This window comes from Pagrus pagrus (assembly GCF_965226575.1).
Source record: "Pagrus pagrus genome assembly, chromosome: 19".
In the NCBI taxonomy this organism is placed as follows: Eukaryota; Metazoa; Chordata; class Actinopteri; order Spariformes; family Sparidae; genus Pagrus; species Pagrus pagrus.
In genome coordinates this window covers 12,928,919-12,944,285 of record NC_140203.1, presented here as the reverse complement: position 1 = coordinate 12,944,285, position 15,367 = coordinate 12,928,919, and the positions used below count along the sequence as shown (strand labels likewise).

At 44.1% G+C, this 15,367-nt stretch overlaps 1 protein-coding gene across 3 annotated transcripts in view; it reads right to left on the bottom strand.

Moving 5' to 3' along the window:
- Positions 1–15,367, bottom strand: part of unc5cb (unc-5 netrin receptor Cb) — a 124,651-nt gene that overhangs the window by 18,844 nt on the left and 90,440 nt on the right. Inside the window, exons 5-8 of one of the 3 annotated variants that reach the window (XM_084383009.1) lie at positions 9,388–9,568; positions 6,622–6,789; positions 6,202–6,366; positions 1,487–1,543 (exon numbers count right to left, since the gene is read on the bottom strand). In XM_084383009.1, the coding sequence (XP_084239135.1) occupies positions 1,487–1,543; positions 6,202–6,366; positions 6,622–6,789; positions 9,388–9,568 (571 nt within the window). The remainder of the gene's footprint in view (positions 1–1,486; positions 1,544–6,201; positions 6,367–6,621; positions 6,790–9,387; positions 9,569–15,367) is intronic. The other 2 variants (XM_084383010.1, XM_084383011.1) reach the window with 2 other exon arrangements.

Sequence of the window (15,367 nt, the reverse complement as noted above, 5' to 3'; positions counted from 1 at the left end):
TTCTTATTTATGAGATGATAAAGCTATTTTGAAAAGAGAGAGAAATGTCTGTTTCTGGGATCATTCGATTATGCAAATGGAGCGGGCTCTACACCAGTAGATGGCAGCAGCAGCCATAGATCCATACGCAGCACTCTCAGGGCACGCATGATGGCAGAGGATTTGTGTAAATTAGCCTCATGTGTCTCAGGGATACAGATGGCACTCAATCTGTGTCTCTTGTGTTCTCCTGCACAAAGGATGAGAAAGGAGTAGAGGGAAGAGAGGCAGAAGAAGGGAGTGCTTTTGTGACAATTGAAAGCACCAAGGTCTCCAGGAGTAAACGCATGTAGCTTATTTTTTTCATATTTAAATTTTCATATATTTTTTTAATTAATCAACAAGTACATAATTCAACATGTAGTCAGTTTAAAAATGAAATGAAAGTGGGTATGACCTTCACTGGGGCATCACCTTCGCTCACAGTGTGGGAGAATAGTTTCTTTAGATGTACTGAATGGCCATGATTAAATAGGTCCAATACTGTACTCATTTCAAAGACTTCCTCCCCAGGAAGGACACGTGTGGCCTGACCCTCTCCATTCAGCCTTAAATGAGACATCACACTAAAGAGGAGTGTCAAGATGTATCCTCATACATGTTTGGCCTCTAATCCTTCCTCTTGCAGAGACACGAGCAGAAAACAGAGCAGGGAGCCAGTGATGAAGGTCTGAAAATGTAATTTCACCGCGCTTCCTCTGCCAAGCTCCCCTGCAGTTATTTAACATATATCCCCACAGTCGAACAATCTTCCATCCACGCTTTGATGATAAAGGCAGCAACCTGCTAAGTGTACGCATTAAAATGTATCACTTAGATTAATACATCCCTTTGAACATGAGCCATTGTCGGAGAGGGAAAGAAAGTACAAGAAATGGAAATGAAAGGGATTATTGAACACTCCATTCTCTGTGAGGACGCAGAGATTTACAGAGGCAGGGCGAGGGAGAGGGAGAGAATGGAAAATATTAGAGATATACAGAGTGAGAACGGCAGTGGGTTAAATTCTTTGCCCGACTCCGCGCCTGAGCTGACGGCGAGGCAGTGTCAGGCTGGAGTTCATCAGGAGCAACAGGGTAAAGGACAGTGTCAGCTTTGAGTTAGAGAGCGGTAACATGGCTTTGAACAGGCAGGCGGCTGGCCTAGACACATTATGAGAACGGACAGAACGGAAAATCAAAAAAAATGAAATGCCTTGAGGTGGTTATCGGCTATAGAAGAATGGAAACACAGGAGGACATGAAAGAACAATGGCAAATATTCTTTGTGTGTTTTTAGAGCCAACACTCAATATATCGAATGATTTATCTGGGACTATGAGTGACTGCAAATTCCTTGTACACAACCTGCCAATACAGATTAAAGACAAAGACGGACATGACAACGAATGTAGAAATAGTGTAAAAAATAAAATAAAATAAATGATAAAAAAAAAACAATAACTCACATGAATTTCCCAAATCACTCTTGTCTTTTGCCTCAGAGGACTTCTGATATAAGGAACCTTGAAGAGAGGAAGGGTTTGTGGATGGGAGACAGAGTAGGGGAGGTAAGGAGGAGGAGGAGGAGGAGGAGGAGGGGGCAGGAGAGGGATGATGAAAATCAAATTTAAGCCAACAGAAAAACAAACTCAACAAATGAGACAGCAACAAACTCATGAGTAGGAGTGATGACACGGGGAAGCGATCTTTCTTGATTTGGCCCCTCCTCTCCAGGTCTGTGTACAGAGTATAGAGATGGATGAGAGGACTAAGGGGGGACATGGAGGTTCGGTGAGGGAGTGGCGTGATCCATCAACTTGGCTTAGTGCCTCAGCAGCAGCAGCAGCAGGACTGATGCTGGCAGGTGAGGGGGAATGGAAGGGCTGATAAAGTGTGGGCTCCAACAGAGTCAATAGAACCAACAGCCTTGCATCTGTCACCGGAAGGTGGATGGAGAGGGTCGTGCATGGGATGAAAGGAACGATTATGTTAGGAAGGCAGGAAATGAAAAAAAGGTTGAAGGACAGAGATTTGGCAAACTGATATCCAAAATAAACATTGGCAATGCACGTTTTTGATGAAACTAGTTGTGAATTTTATGTTGACACGACGTTGTGCTCATGGGCTGGTTAATCTTTAGGCACAAAAAACACTTGGTTAGGGTTATGAGAAGATCATGTTTAACTGGTTCTGTCGCCACAAACACAGCTGGAAATTGTCTCAGCATCTTCTTAAAAATATCCAGTTTCGGTTGCAAATATTTCCAACGACTTGTGAAAACAGCTAAATATGTTGCCAGTGACACAGCTGGAAAATACCTCATTATAATTATCCAGTGGTTTCACTCTGACAAATGTTTCAACACCGTCTGAAACAGTGTTCTCCAAATTACAACATTCAGTGGTTTCATGGTTGAAAATGTTGAAACCATACTTAAACAGTAGTGTCTTGTCAAAAATATCCAGTACTTTCATGCTTACAAATGATGAATCACTGGCTTAAACAGTGGTTTCTCATTGAAAATATCCAGTGGTTTCACGCTTACAAATGTTGAAACACCATCTCGAACAGTGGTCCCTTGATAAAAAGTGGTTCCATGCTTGTAAGTTAAAACACTGTCTTGAACAGTGGTGTCTCATTACAAACATCCAGTGGTTTCACGCTTACAAATGTTGAAACCAAGCTTTAACAGTGGTTTCTCGTTAAACATCCAGCGGTTTGATGCTTACATATTTTGAAACGCTGTCTCAAACAGAGGTCTGTCTCAGCCCTCCTCATGACATTAAAGTCAGCTCATATACATGTAATCTGACACGTTTTGCTGATATGATATATTTTGCAGAAACGTACAATGGCAACATTTTATTCTGGCATCTGGGCTAAGATTTGGAGAAAAATTGTCCACATAGATATTTTATTTGGCTAAAGGTTGTGCTTCTGTTCGGCCAGGTGATACATTGAGGTGACGTGGAAAGTAGTGTCAAACAGCAGCCAGGGATAGTACACTAGTACACATAATATTCAGTCTCACTGGGATGTCCATAAACAACTATACAAACAATGAAGTCCTTATTGGAGAGGGAGAGAGCCACGGGCAGACAAGTGGACCGACAGGAAAATCAATGGCTTGATAGATGGGGCTAGTGTGTACATGTAATCAGGCAACGGGGAGGCCGGGCTAGAGCAGGGGGAGGTGACTGTCAGGGTCAGTCTAACTGATGGCCCATTTGAACCCATCCTGTAGAGTTTCTATTCATCCGCCCGTCTACGGCACGGCCAGAGTAAAGGCATGCTTCGGTGGGTGGGCTCCAAAGGAAACCTCGAAGCCCCAGACAGACAAAGATTATTCTTTCCTGACAACATTGAGCCGGGGAGGAGGAGGAGGGGGGACAGGAAATCATTGTCTGTGTTTCAGCCATTACTTCCTTGAATATGGCAGATTTCCAACCTCAGAGATGGATACTGTCGTCTGGCAAAACTGATGTCATCATGAGAAAAGCCACAGGTTTATTTATGCGTCCTGGTGGAGAAACTATGTAACTGAAACTGCTAATTATACACAAGATATTTATTTACATGTAATCAACACTTTTCAACCACTTATCAAAACAGTGTGAAGAACCAGATGCTCTTGGAAAGCTGAAGAGAGCCTGGAGTTGTGATTTTCCAGTCTCTGGGGTTTGATAGCAATAAAGCATTTGCCCTTGCTGGAGTGAGCGCTCCCCCTTTCTCTACATCAATGTGTCAAGAAAATGTCATGTCTGAGAGCAGGGTTACCAAACACTTGGAAAACAACGTCAGAGTCGAGGAAGACAGACCACAGAGGGCGAGCAAAACAGAGATTTAGTCAGGTCAGCCTCAGTGAACTGTGAAAACTATACTCTTGTGTTAGAGTTGGGAAGTCCTATGTGAACAGGCAGAGTGCAACCTCTCTAGATCAATTTGTAGGTGCCTAACTTTGTTAAATCCAACCCCCAAACTCGCGGACAGTCCAAATGTGATAAACAAGCTTCAAAGTAAATTATAACAAAAACTCCTTCCTTTTTGACTCGGGTCAGTTGTGTTTTCACAGGGTGCAGCAGTGGAGGCCGAGCATCGCGAGTTCTATTTCCAGCTCTGCTCGTATCATATTCCTTCGCCAGATTTCTGTGATGGGCTGCAATTGAAATGATTTAAATAAATTCAAACAACCGAAAATGAGATCAAGCTGCAACGGAATCCAGAGACATGTGTTTGCTCGGATCCCGGCCCTGCACTGGAGGGAGCAGATCAGCGGTCCGAGGCGAGTTCAGATTGCACACAACTTCCATTCCCAATCATATTTGCCATAATGTGAGCTTTTAGATAATGGGCCGTTCTCCTAAATGCTGTTGGAAATGGTCATTAGCATTGACATAAGTGGCTTCACCCTCTTAGCTCCCAAAAAAATCAATCCCTGAAATGATCCTAAATCTATATCATTATGGCTTTATATTCTCTGCAAACTGGCCATCAATCTACCGAGAACTAATGCTTCGGAGATGGGCCGAGTCGCAGAGGGCGTGCAGCGGGGCGGGGAAGCGCGGGGCGGACGTATGTTGTGCCGCAGTGGGAAATGAAATAAGATGAATAAGACAAATAAGAGGAGGTCTTCTTGTAGATTGCTCCCCGATGTTTCTCCACACTGCAGACATATGACCTTGGCAATAAAATCGGCTAATGCATTCCTCTCATGCTGACGTTAAACTGAATCACTGAACACTGAAGTCATAGTTTCCTGTCAGTCCTCCTCACTGCATACGGACAGTATGTGTTTTCTTTGGACAGAGACATGCAGATCCATCAGCCAGCTGCGTCTAAAGATGCAGATTGACCGTCAACACGTCAGCCGTAACCTAGAGCACATCATGTCGACACCATACTGCAGGTAGCAGTTTACAACCCCATGGTGCAGCAAAAGCTCAGATCAGCTGCACACAGTGACGGCCAGCTGTATCAAATTCTAGACATCCAGCAGCCGGGCCTCTGTTATATTATTAGTGTCACAGTCACCATCTGTAGTAGGTTATACACACGATGGAGGCATCTGTGACAGCGTGTGGGTCTAACACCTTCAAAGATGTTTATTGGAGAGGATTTTTATTAAACTAGACACAGGGTTTAACTCAGTTACTGTGCAAGTCTTTCCAGCTATCTCCTTCCCATCCTCTGTCTCTTGCTATTATAGGCACAGAAGAGAGGGCAGTGACTGTTTTAGTCGATGAAGTCCAAGGTATCAAATGCTGTACTCTTTGGCGTCTTAATACCGCACACAGGCATGCATCAGAGCAACTGCAGCACGATTCCAATCTGTGAATGTATTATAAAGGAAAGGGTTTTTTTTTTATTTTTGGCTCACATACAGTAAACTGCTGTTTTTAACTCCCTTTGACAGAATGAGAAGCAGGAAAGAATGTGCTGCCTGCAGGAAAATATCTGGCTGCGCCACAAACTGGCTTTGGCCTTTTAGTTGTTCGCAACAAAACAGTGAAAAAAACAATTGTGAATTATGAGAAGGAAATTCTGGTGCATCCCGGGGCCTTTTGTGTTCTTTGAAATCAGTACGAGAGTTTAATGTACAATACTTGCGAGCTTTGAAGCGCATGTAATTGCCAGCACTTTGTGGCCTCCTGTTTCCTTCCATTTGACCGAAGGAATCCAGAGTTCTTAAATTAAGGTAGTAATCAAAGTTGCCTGGTAGTTGTGACCCCCCTTATGTAATTACAATATAATCACTTATTATTATTTTAAATATAACTCCCAAATGCTTCGCCTGTGACAAGGATAATTACTTAGAGTGCTTCCCCATGTGGCCAAGTCTTTATTTTTAACATACACTTATATTTGAGCTGACACAGGGAAAGATGTGCAGCGCTTTCTGCTTTGTGTCACTTCTATTCAACCGGTTTTGTGTATCATGCATGTGCAAATAAAGAGATTGACTGCAGCAGACAGAGAGAAAGGCGCTTCGGCGTGTCTTATTGTTTATGTATGAGTGAAGCGAAACAGAGTGAGTGAGCGACAGGGCGGCGGGTGTGTTATGTGGCGATGTGAAACACAGCGCTTTGATGAAAGAGCAGAGTGAAATTCATGGTCAAAGGGTGAAGAGATGTCTCTGGTTGGCAGGTCAGAGAGAGTAGCAGAGGATTAGTCGGGTACTCACTCTGCATGCACAGCCCATCGGTGCAGTTCTTGGACTGGAGCACCATGCCCTCACAGTCCTTCCCCCCGTTTTTGGGCGCTGGAGCGCTGCATTCTCTCCTCCTCCAGTGGGTGCACTCTGTCCCACAGGTGGACCACTTACTCCACTCTGTCCACAGGCCATCCACTGCCACACAACAGACAGGACGGACGGGGGAAGAGTGAATGAGATGGCACATGAGAGGATGAAGACAAACGAGTGCGTGAGTGGGTGAGTGGAGACGTGATTCGAGACATGTGGGAGAGAGACACACACGTAAGGGTGGAGGCACACACAGAGCGAAATATGCAAACACAGAGTTGTATCATATTTTATGTATTTTGTGCGACTATACCCTTTCCACCCACTTCTAAGTGGGCGTATTGTAAATTTAGTCCATACCTGGGCAGAGAGGATTACACGCCAGCTTCTGGATGCCTTGCCCTTCACAGATGGCGCCGCCGTTGAGTGGGGCGGGGTTGGTACAGCTGCGTGTGCGTTTCTGGTAACCACGGCCGCAGCGGCTGTTGCACACTGACCACTCCGTCCATGTCGACCACCCCCCATTCACTGGAACAGGGTAATAAAATGTGTTGAAATATGACTGATTCCTGTTTGTTTTCTTACCAAATGATGTAAATAAGATGTTCATTAATAACGATGGGGGTAAAAAAAATTAAAAATACAGCACAATTTAACACTAAAGTAAAAGTTACATGAATAATGATAATAACTTTTCCTTTAACAAATGAAATCAAATCCCCTGGAGTCTTCTCCACGGTAACATCTATGTACCGAGGTTTTGAGTTTTGAACCTGAAATCCCGGGTCATTACTTTGCCCTGCAGCCAGACAGTAAATTCTGGTCAGATCGCTGCATTTTCCATTCACTGATTCCTCCTAATGCCTCTCTTCCCTCTCTCATCCATCTCTGTCAGCGACTAAATCCAGTGCAGAGTGACACCAGGGCTTGTGGCTGAGAACAAGTCTGTGGCATTTGAGATGGTGGAACTGGGCCCCTCGGAGCCTCCGACTTTCAAATGTGACATGCTTATGAGTGAAGCCCAAAATATTGGACTCTTGGGGGAAGACCGCCAAAAGCCCCGCATTTCTTTACTGTCTGCTTTCTTTCCTCCACGGATTATGGATCTATCTCCTCTCTCCCTCTTTCTCTCCGTCTCTCTCCCCGCTTTTTTTCTCCTTTGTTGTCAGCTTGTGCTCCTGTTCCCAGTGTCCTTGTAGCATGTTGGTCTAGAAACCTCTGGGCAGAAAACATACTGCCTGTCCTTCTCACTTTTTCATCACTGGTGTCAGACACAGCTCTCCCTTATCCTTTGGGCTTCTCGTACTGATTTATAGGGGAGTGTGTCTGCTTACAAATACAGCACAACTGTGCATGAATGTGCGAGCATCCCATTTTGGATAAAGAAGCAAGGACGGCGCAGACAGATGCAGTGGCTTGTTGTATTTATTCTCAAGGATGAGCTGACATCAAAGCGGTTTTTCGACACTTAGACAGCGATCCTTGTCCCTGAAATCTCTCACTCTCTTGGATTAACAATTTTTGTTTCCACATCACCCTTACATTGATCCCTACTAGCCACATTGTCCTCAATGTTTACTAAACTGAAAAGCAGGGCAAAACAACAAGGGCGCTGACAATACCACACCTCCAGTAGATTTGAAACCTAATCCTGGTGAAAGCAGCAGTTGTAAGCATCCATCCACATGCATTCCGCTTCATCCAGTGTGAATATTCATCGCCTCCAGCAGGCGTTGAAGTTCAACTTCGCAGCCGTGCTGCGCAATAACAGTCATGTTAGTTGATGTTAGGGAGACGGTGGGTGAGTCTGTGTGAAACCACAGCGGGGGTCTCTTTAAGTATGCCTCAGCCACATCAGCACCTTTCTCGCACTTCAGAAACTCACAAATCTTCCAGACTTTGCACACCTTCAGGCAGGAACAAAATGAGCGAGTGTTGCGCGCCGCGGGATAGAGAGGGCTTTGCTTCATGCAGACTGACTTTCAAATTTGTTTTGTTTCGAGTTGAGCTGACTTCTGACAATAATTAACACTTTCCCTCAGCACTAATGTTCGACTTAAGTGTAAACCCAACGTGACGCCGCCCATTTGTTTGTGGAAAACCACTTTGAAGTGGTTGGCAGTAAGGCCCTGAGCACACCAGGCCGATGCTATCGGGCATCGTCAGGGCTGGAAGTGAGTGTCTGTGGCTGTAGTTGGTGTGGTGTATCCTGCCCTATTGGCACTGGACAGCCCTTATCTGAGGCTATTTGGCCGACTGAGTATGTAGAATTGGTGGCGGCTTGTCCTCAAGAGAAATCACTCTGATTGGCTTTTCAGGTAAGCGCATCGGTGCAGAAAAGAGAAATGGGAAATGAAAGGGTTTCTCCTTCTTTCTCCTCTGCCTCTTGGCCAGTGTCATTTGCAACTTTTTATCAGACATAGTCTTGGTTAGAAGTGGCTATATTAGCGAGAGTGGTGTAAAAGAACACTGCTAAATCATAACAACGTTTGGATATCTGCAGAGAGACATTTCATTTCATGCAGCCACAGAATGTACAAGCTTCTTGGCCGCCGGCTGTAGTCTTTGTGGTGTGTTCAAGTGCAGCTTTTTGGTCGAGACACAGGAGACCGGGGCGATGCAACAGACAGCCTTTGTCGCAGCTATCTTTTGATGCCGTTTTGGTGTTTCAGGGCCTTTACAGCCATCGCCATCTTGTTTTTTATGAGCCAGAAGTGACTATATTTGGACGAGAAGGTGGAACTGGGAAGGATATCCTGATTGGATCTGACTGAGAACCCACCCTAAGGCACACTCTGCTTTGACATCAATTTGACTCCAAATGAGACCATCATTTGCAAAATGAGCATCATGATGTGTTGAAGAAGACTTGAAAACAAGCAATTAAGACCGAAAACTAATTAGCAAACTATTTACTAAGGCAATGAATCAAGTGAGAAGTAAGGTAGTTTTCTCATAAGCTTACATACAATCTGCCTTCTTTATGAAACCAGTCAACTCTCCCCCTGATGGCTATTAGAAAGAATGCAGATTTAAGGCACTTGGAGCTCCTTCTACATTTTACACAGTCAATTGTCATGTGCATGCCAGGACAGGTTGTATCTGATCGGTGTCAAGACAGTTTACCATAGACGATGACTGTGGCGGTGGTGCTGCGTCTCTTGGCCACGATGTTCTTAGCCACGCACGTGTAGTTGGCCGTATCAGAGAGGCGGGCCTGTTTGATGATCAGATTGTGGTCGATGGTGATGTAGAAGTTCCTGTCATCTGCAGGATCGATAACCTCCTCGTTCTTTAACCACTCCACCTGAGAAGAAGAAGAAGAAGAAGAAGAAGAAGAAGAAGAAGAAGAAGAGGAGGAAAGAGGGAGCACAATGTGAAAAAAGAGTAATGACAGACAACTGAAAAGTATTTCAAGCAGAAGCGGTGAGAGAAGATACGAGACAGGTTGACCTCATTAAACTGCAGAGGAATCACAGCAAAGTGTTTAAACAGCTATAGTTTTTCTTGTCTCCGTCTAACCTCTCAAATAGCAGCGAGTGCCAGGATTAGAGGCACAATTGTTTACGTCCCTGAGGTCCTGCTACAAAAAGTCAATATCTATCATGCTCTTTTTATTCTCCCCCTAGAACAAAGCACTACACTAACAGCGGCATTGCCAGACAGCAGAGAAAAGAAAACTCTCCCCGATTCCTGATGCTGAGAGGCTCTCTGACCTTTCCTCAGTTTCATTTCTCTAAATGATACTGATAGTGAACTCCTGGCACTATCACAGAACAGGGGACCATTTAGAGCCTTTATTTGGCTGTAAATCACCCATGATCCCTTTTCTCTTCAAGGGGTACAAAGGTTTGGGAAAGAATAACACGTGCCGCCTCGCGCTCGGAAGCCACGTTGATTTAAAATATATCCTGGTTTCTCTGGTTTTCTTCAAAGAAGCTGTCCGGTGATGAGGAGGCCTGGAAAATAACTAACTTCCTGTGTATTGTGGAATCCCCCGAGGAGCAGGGCCTGATAAGAGATAAGTCACTAAGGAGCAGTACAGGAAAAGATAAGCGGGATGTTTATAAAGAGTCTTTCTCAGGAGAGATAAAGTATCTCAGAAAAAGTGGGGCAAAAACCTGATATAAGGCCTGCCAAGACAAAACAGTGTGTGGGCTTACTGATGTTGTTTGATTTCACAAGAAAGTACACAGAAACGCCGTGTAGTTGTGCAGACATGTACAACACATTGGCCATTGTTGGAAGACCGGCATTGTTAGAACTTGCTCAATAGAGAAGATGGGCTGATTGTGAATTGCACTGGGTTACATGCATCACTAGCCTCACAAGTGTCTGTGTTAGCTCGAGATGTCAGATATCGAAGATGCCATCAGCGTCACACCTCAGCAAGGCTGCCTGCTCTCTTATCCAATGGGAACACATTGGAGAGGCTGAGTAGAAAACATTTTCAATACCTCACTTCACAATTATTTCACACTTAACCTCTTCCAACCCCACCCTCCCTCAAATCAATGCATACAACACTTGCAGGACACTTATCCCCGCGACAACCTCAAATCTGAACAAACGCTGGATGCAGACGCAATATCAGCAGAGCTTTACAGTAAACCTCTGTGAGCAGGATGTATATTCTCTGCTGATTTGGTGCTCATGAGTGTTTTTCCTCCATGAACATGTGTCGACTGAATCAATCTCATGGAGCCAGGAAGGATAGGATTCCCCTCACAAGACGTCTACTCGCTGAAATTAAAGCTCTCTCTCACGAGAGCATAATGTGATAAAGTGCTGCGTGACGCAAGTTGCGATGTCACTCACTCGCAGGCGGTTTTTTCCACGCTCCTCAACACGATGCTACAGCGTTATGAGTATCTCTTGCCACACAAAAAGAAAAGCGTGTTTTCATATTAGCCATTGAGGATTTAATTGAATTTGTAACGAGACGCATAATGAAATCAGCTTTATTATCACACGAGTAGATGAGAGCTGCAGGATGAAAACACAAGAAGCAAAATATCTAATCTGTGTTAATAGTAGATGTGTTAGACGAACTGCTTTAATGCCATTTAGATGGTGATTGAGAGAAAACTGCACCAAAATCCACAATAGTCATTGTCATTTGGTTGAACATTTCAATTAAGTAGAACGACGGTGCAAATATATGAGTTTAAAGGTGCAAATGTAATCATTTTAGTTCAAAAATTTAAAATTGAAGTTATCAACAGGATGTGAAAAAATAACAGTTTTGCAATTATGACGTCTATGTATTGTGTTGCAGAAATATCTACTGAAGTTGGCATGCTAATAAGCTAGCCCTGGACCATCTTGGTCCAAAGATCCTGGGCGTGGTGTGAACATCAACACCTCCTGGTAATCCAACCTCCCAGTCCGGATCTCACTAGCTAATGGCAGCTACTGTTAGCAGCAGTTAGCTGTGACTCTGGTTATATCCTGCCCCTTGTTTGTTTTGAGTATGAATTCGGAGGGTGGCCGATTCTTACATATTGCACCTTTAAGAAATCTAAAATCTAATTACACTTTTTTTCGTAATTCTGATTGCATGTAATCTGTTACTATCCAACCCTGAGCATGCTCATATACAGTACGTAGATAATTAGACATTTTGTGGATTGAGCCATTGAACTGGCTTCTGCTTTAATTCCACTGCAACTCGTCTGTTGTGACATCTGCTGAGGTGGCAGTTATACATCTGTCATGACTTTCAGCATTGGAGCACCCGAAGAAGTCATAACTCCACTAAACTGTAGCTTCTGGTGATTTTCTCTCTGACATTTCAACATTTCAAATAGCTTTTATAAAGTCCCTTTTACTATATACATACACAAATAAAGTAAATAACTCCTGTGCATTATGCATGATCCATTTAGATTAAGGAGGATGAAGTGGTGATAGCGAATGCATCAATGTTTTTTATTAAATAAGGCTTACGGTGTGTCTGTGTGTGTGTGTGTGTGTGTGTGTTGCAATATCACCATCTATCTTTAAAACTGAATGAAAGTAATAAATATGACAAACATGCCCAGAGAGAAGGACCCTCATGTTCAGAGAACAAAGATTTGACAGTGATCTGATTGCCATTTTGTGTGTCCTTTGTTCCCTCTGTCATATTGAAAAGTGAGGGAACACGAGTCCAATAGAACAAATACAGATGATGCAAACTAGAGTAATGGCGGTTTTTGTTGACTTGGTAAATATTTAGTCTTTTAGTGCTCACATCAGTGTGTGCAGAGCACAGAGCATCGGGACTAAAAGGTCTGTTCTTTGAATAGAGATTGACATCGACATACAAAGAGGTGGTTATCCAATTTTGCACCAATCACAGAGGCAGTCTCTACAAACGTGCTGCATTCAGATGTCAAGAGCACTTTTATATGAGAAGGTAATTAAAAATTGAACAAAAGAGCTTTTCAGCACAGATGGAGAGGTGGGAGGGAGACGGAGTGACGAGGGATAGAAAGTGGTAGAAACTCATGTCAGAAGTGGGAACGTGTGCGCGAGGGAGCAAAAGTGAGCAACAGTTCACCCATCATTTATTCTGTACAGACTATAATTGGGACTCATTAATAAAACCAGAGATGAAAAGGTAAGCCAATCTCTACACAAGACTTGCGAAAAAGATTTCAAATGATTAAAATTCAGCAGAGGACTACGTCTCATATAGCACTTGTCCAACTTTCTCTCATGCCAACAGACTCAAACATGCACACAGAGACACACATACTCGCACACACGTGCAAACACAGCCACACACTCGCAGCTCGTTAGTGTCTGATTGGCAGCGAAACATCCGGAGAGGTAATTGGCACATTTCTTGTCATTAACGAAGGGAAATTGCCACATGTCAGCTGTCATAAAGAGAGGGAGTCTTCCTGTCTGGTCGGAGACAGCCAAGTGACAGACAGAGAGAGAGAGAGAGACAGATGGAAACCTAAACCTAGAGAGGAAGACAGGGAGACAGACGAAGAGACAGACAGGTAGGTGCGGGATGGAGAGGAGGAGATAGATGAGTGAGAAGGAGAGCAGGTGCATGTGCAGGAGGGCAGTCACTCGTGTGCCAAAATATCTGTGATGCATCATCAGTGAGAGGCAAGAACAGACAAGAATAAAGACAAGGATGGGAGGATAAAGGTTACAAAGAGGTGACTTTGCCTTGAAGAGGTGAAGACTGAACGAGTGAGGAGGGAAAGGGAAATACTAAAGTAGGAGGTAAACAGAGAAGAAAGGGATCCGATTGTGAAGAGACAGCTTTTTCATCCCTTGAGCTCTGGAAAATTCACAGAGCAGGATATATAGGATGGTACTGGGAAAATAATAAGGACAGGTTGGAGAAGGGAGACGTCAAAGGAAGTGCTGTAAAGCTTGGAAAAGGGAAATGTTCAAAGTGATGAATCTGTGACACATATGTGTTGCGGTAGTGTTAGCAGTGGTAGCACACATACAGCCATAAAGCATTGTGCACAGGTGCCCTGATTCATTCAACTGGGGGAAGCAGACACAGGAGGCCAGAAGTAGCCTGTCAACGGCCATTTTAGAGGTCGGAACATCTGTCCCGAGACCAAAAAATGCATTTTTCTTTTGCCCTTTTGTGGAGAACCCTACTTGAGGGATGGCCACCATTCTTCTAAAAGATATTCAATCATTTGGAGAGTGCTGGCTAACACACCGGTCCAAAATCTGTGTTCAGCTGGTTTGAGATCTGATGACTGTTCAGGCCTGATTTATTTTATTCTCACCAATCCGTTCACTCCAACATCACACTTTGAACTGTAAACAGGTATCAAGGCTACTAACTTGTGATAAATGTGTGAAACTACACCATATGTTGAGCCTTCAGGTCTTTTAATGGACTGACCACGGTGGTATACATCTTGATTCAAGTCCCGAATAACGACGCCGCTTCAGCGTCTTTCCACTGTCACTTGTTCTTCCGCTGGCAAACATAACTGGCTGCGGACCTGGCTGCAGCAGCAGCGTGGGAGTAACCACTGAGTGGGATGTTTCTGCGCTCTGCCAGGGTGTGCCAGCACAACACTAATTAGCCCAATATACAGAACACACTGTATACAATCCACTTACTTGTTAAGAACCAGCGCGAGGCAAAACCATTCATTACTCATTGCTGTTGTGTCAGAAATAGAACGTACAGCAGAGCGTGGGGGTGGAGAGGGGTGTGAAAAGAGAGGGGAAAAAAATGTTCCACAGAAACGTGCGAGACTCCTCTACAGAGAAGTCATTATGAGCTCTCCTGCGTCTCCACATGAAGTCTATCTATCCAATGTAATTTATTCATTCCCCCTTTTTTTCGCAGCATATATCCGCTCCAGGCTTGAACGACACACCTGGAGAATGAGCCACAAAAGGTTACAAACTGATTATTCAATCATTCACTACGAGACAACAAGCCATATGCTCTGCATCTGCCTGTATGACAAGTATGGAAATGTGAGCTGTATAAATATTAACAAGCTGAATTGCACTAAGGTGTGATGTGATTGGAAAAAAATGTTTGTATGTGCGTGCGCCCGTATTTCTTGCTTTTATCAACAGTATATATGTAAGTGTGCGTTTGCGAGGGCGTACGTGGAGGAGCCTGAGTGGGATGGGGCTGGACGGAGGAGGGAGGGTGAGGTTAGGTAACGGAGGTGGAGTTGGGAGTCGTTACTACCGCAGGTGTCCAAACAGAAGACGGATCGCTGAGACTCAAGACGGGAGTAATGACCTCCTCCAGCACAGTCCCGCCTAAAGCCCTCCACAGTCTTTTGGAGGAGAATAGCCATTTCTTAAAGTAGCTCCAAGGACAGCCAGACGCCTCACTGCTGCAACGCAAGTCTGTTTTCTCTCGCACAGTTCATATGCCTCTCAAAATATGACTCCCAGCATCACTCGCCGCCTACAGTACAACTGGCTGAAAGTTTGGGGGTAGTTTATGTTTTTACAACTTTCTTTTTGTCTGTTTGTTCTAAGGAGGCATCCAAACAAATCAGCTGATTGATGCTGATGATGTGAGCACAGGATTTCTGCCATTATACTGTACATTGTGTTTTCAAGCCAAAATCTTTTGATACATTCACGTGTGGGTGGACAA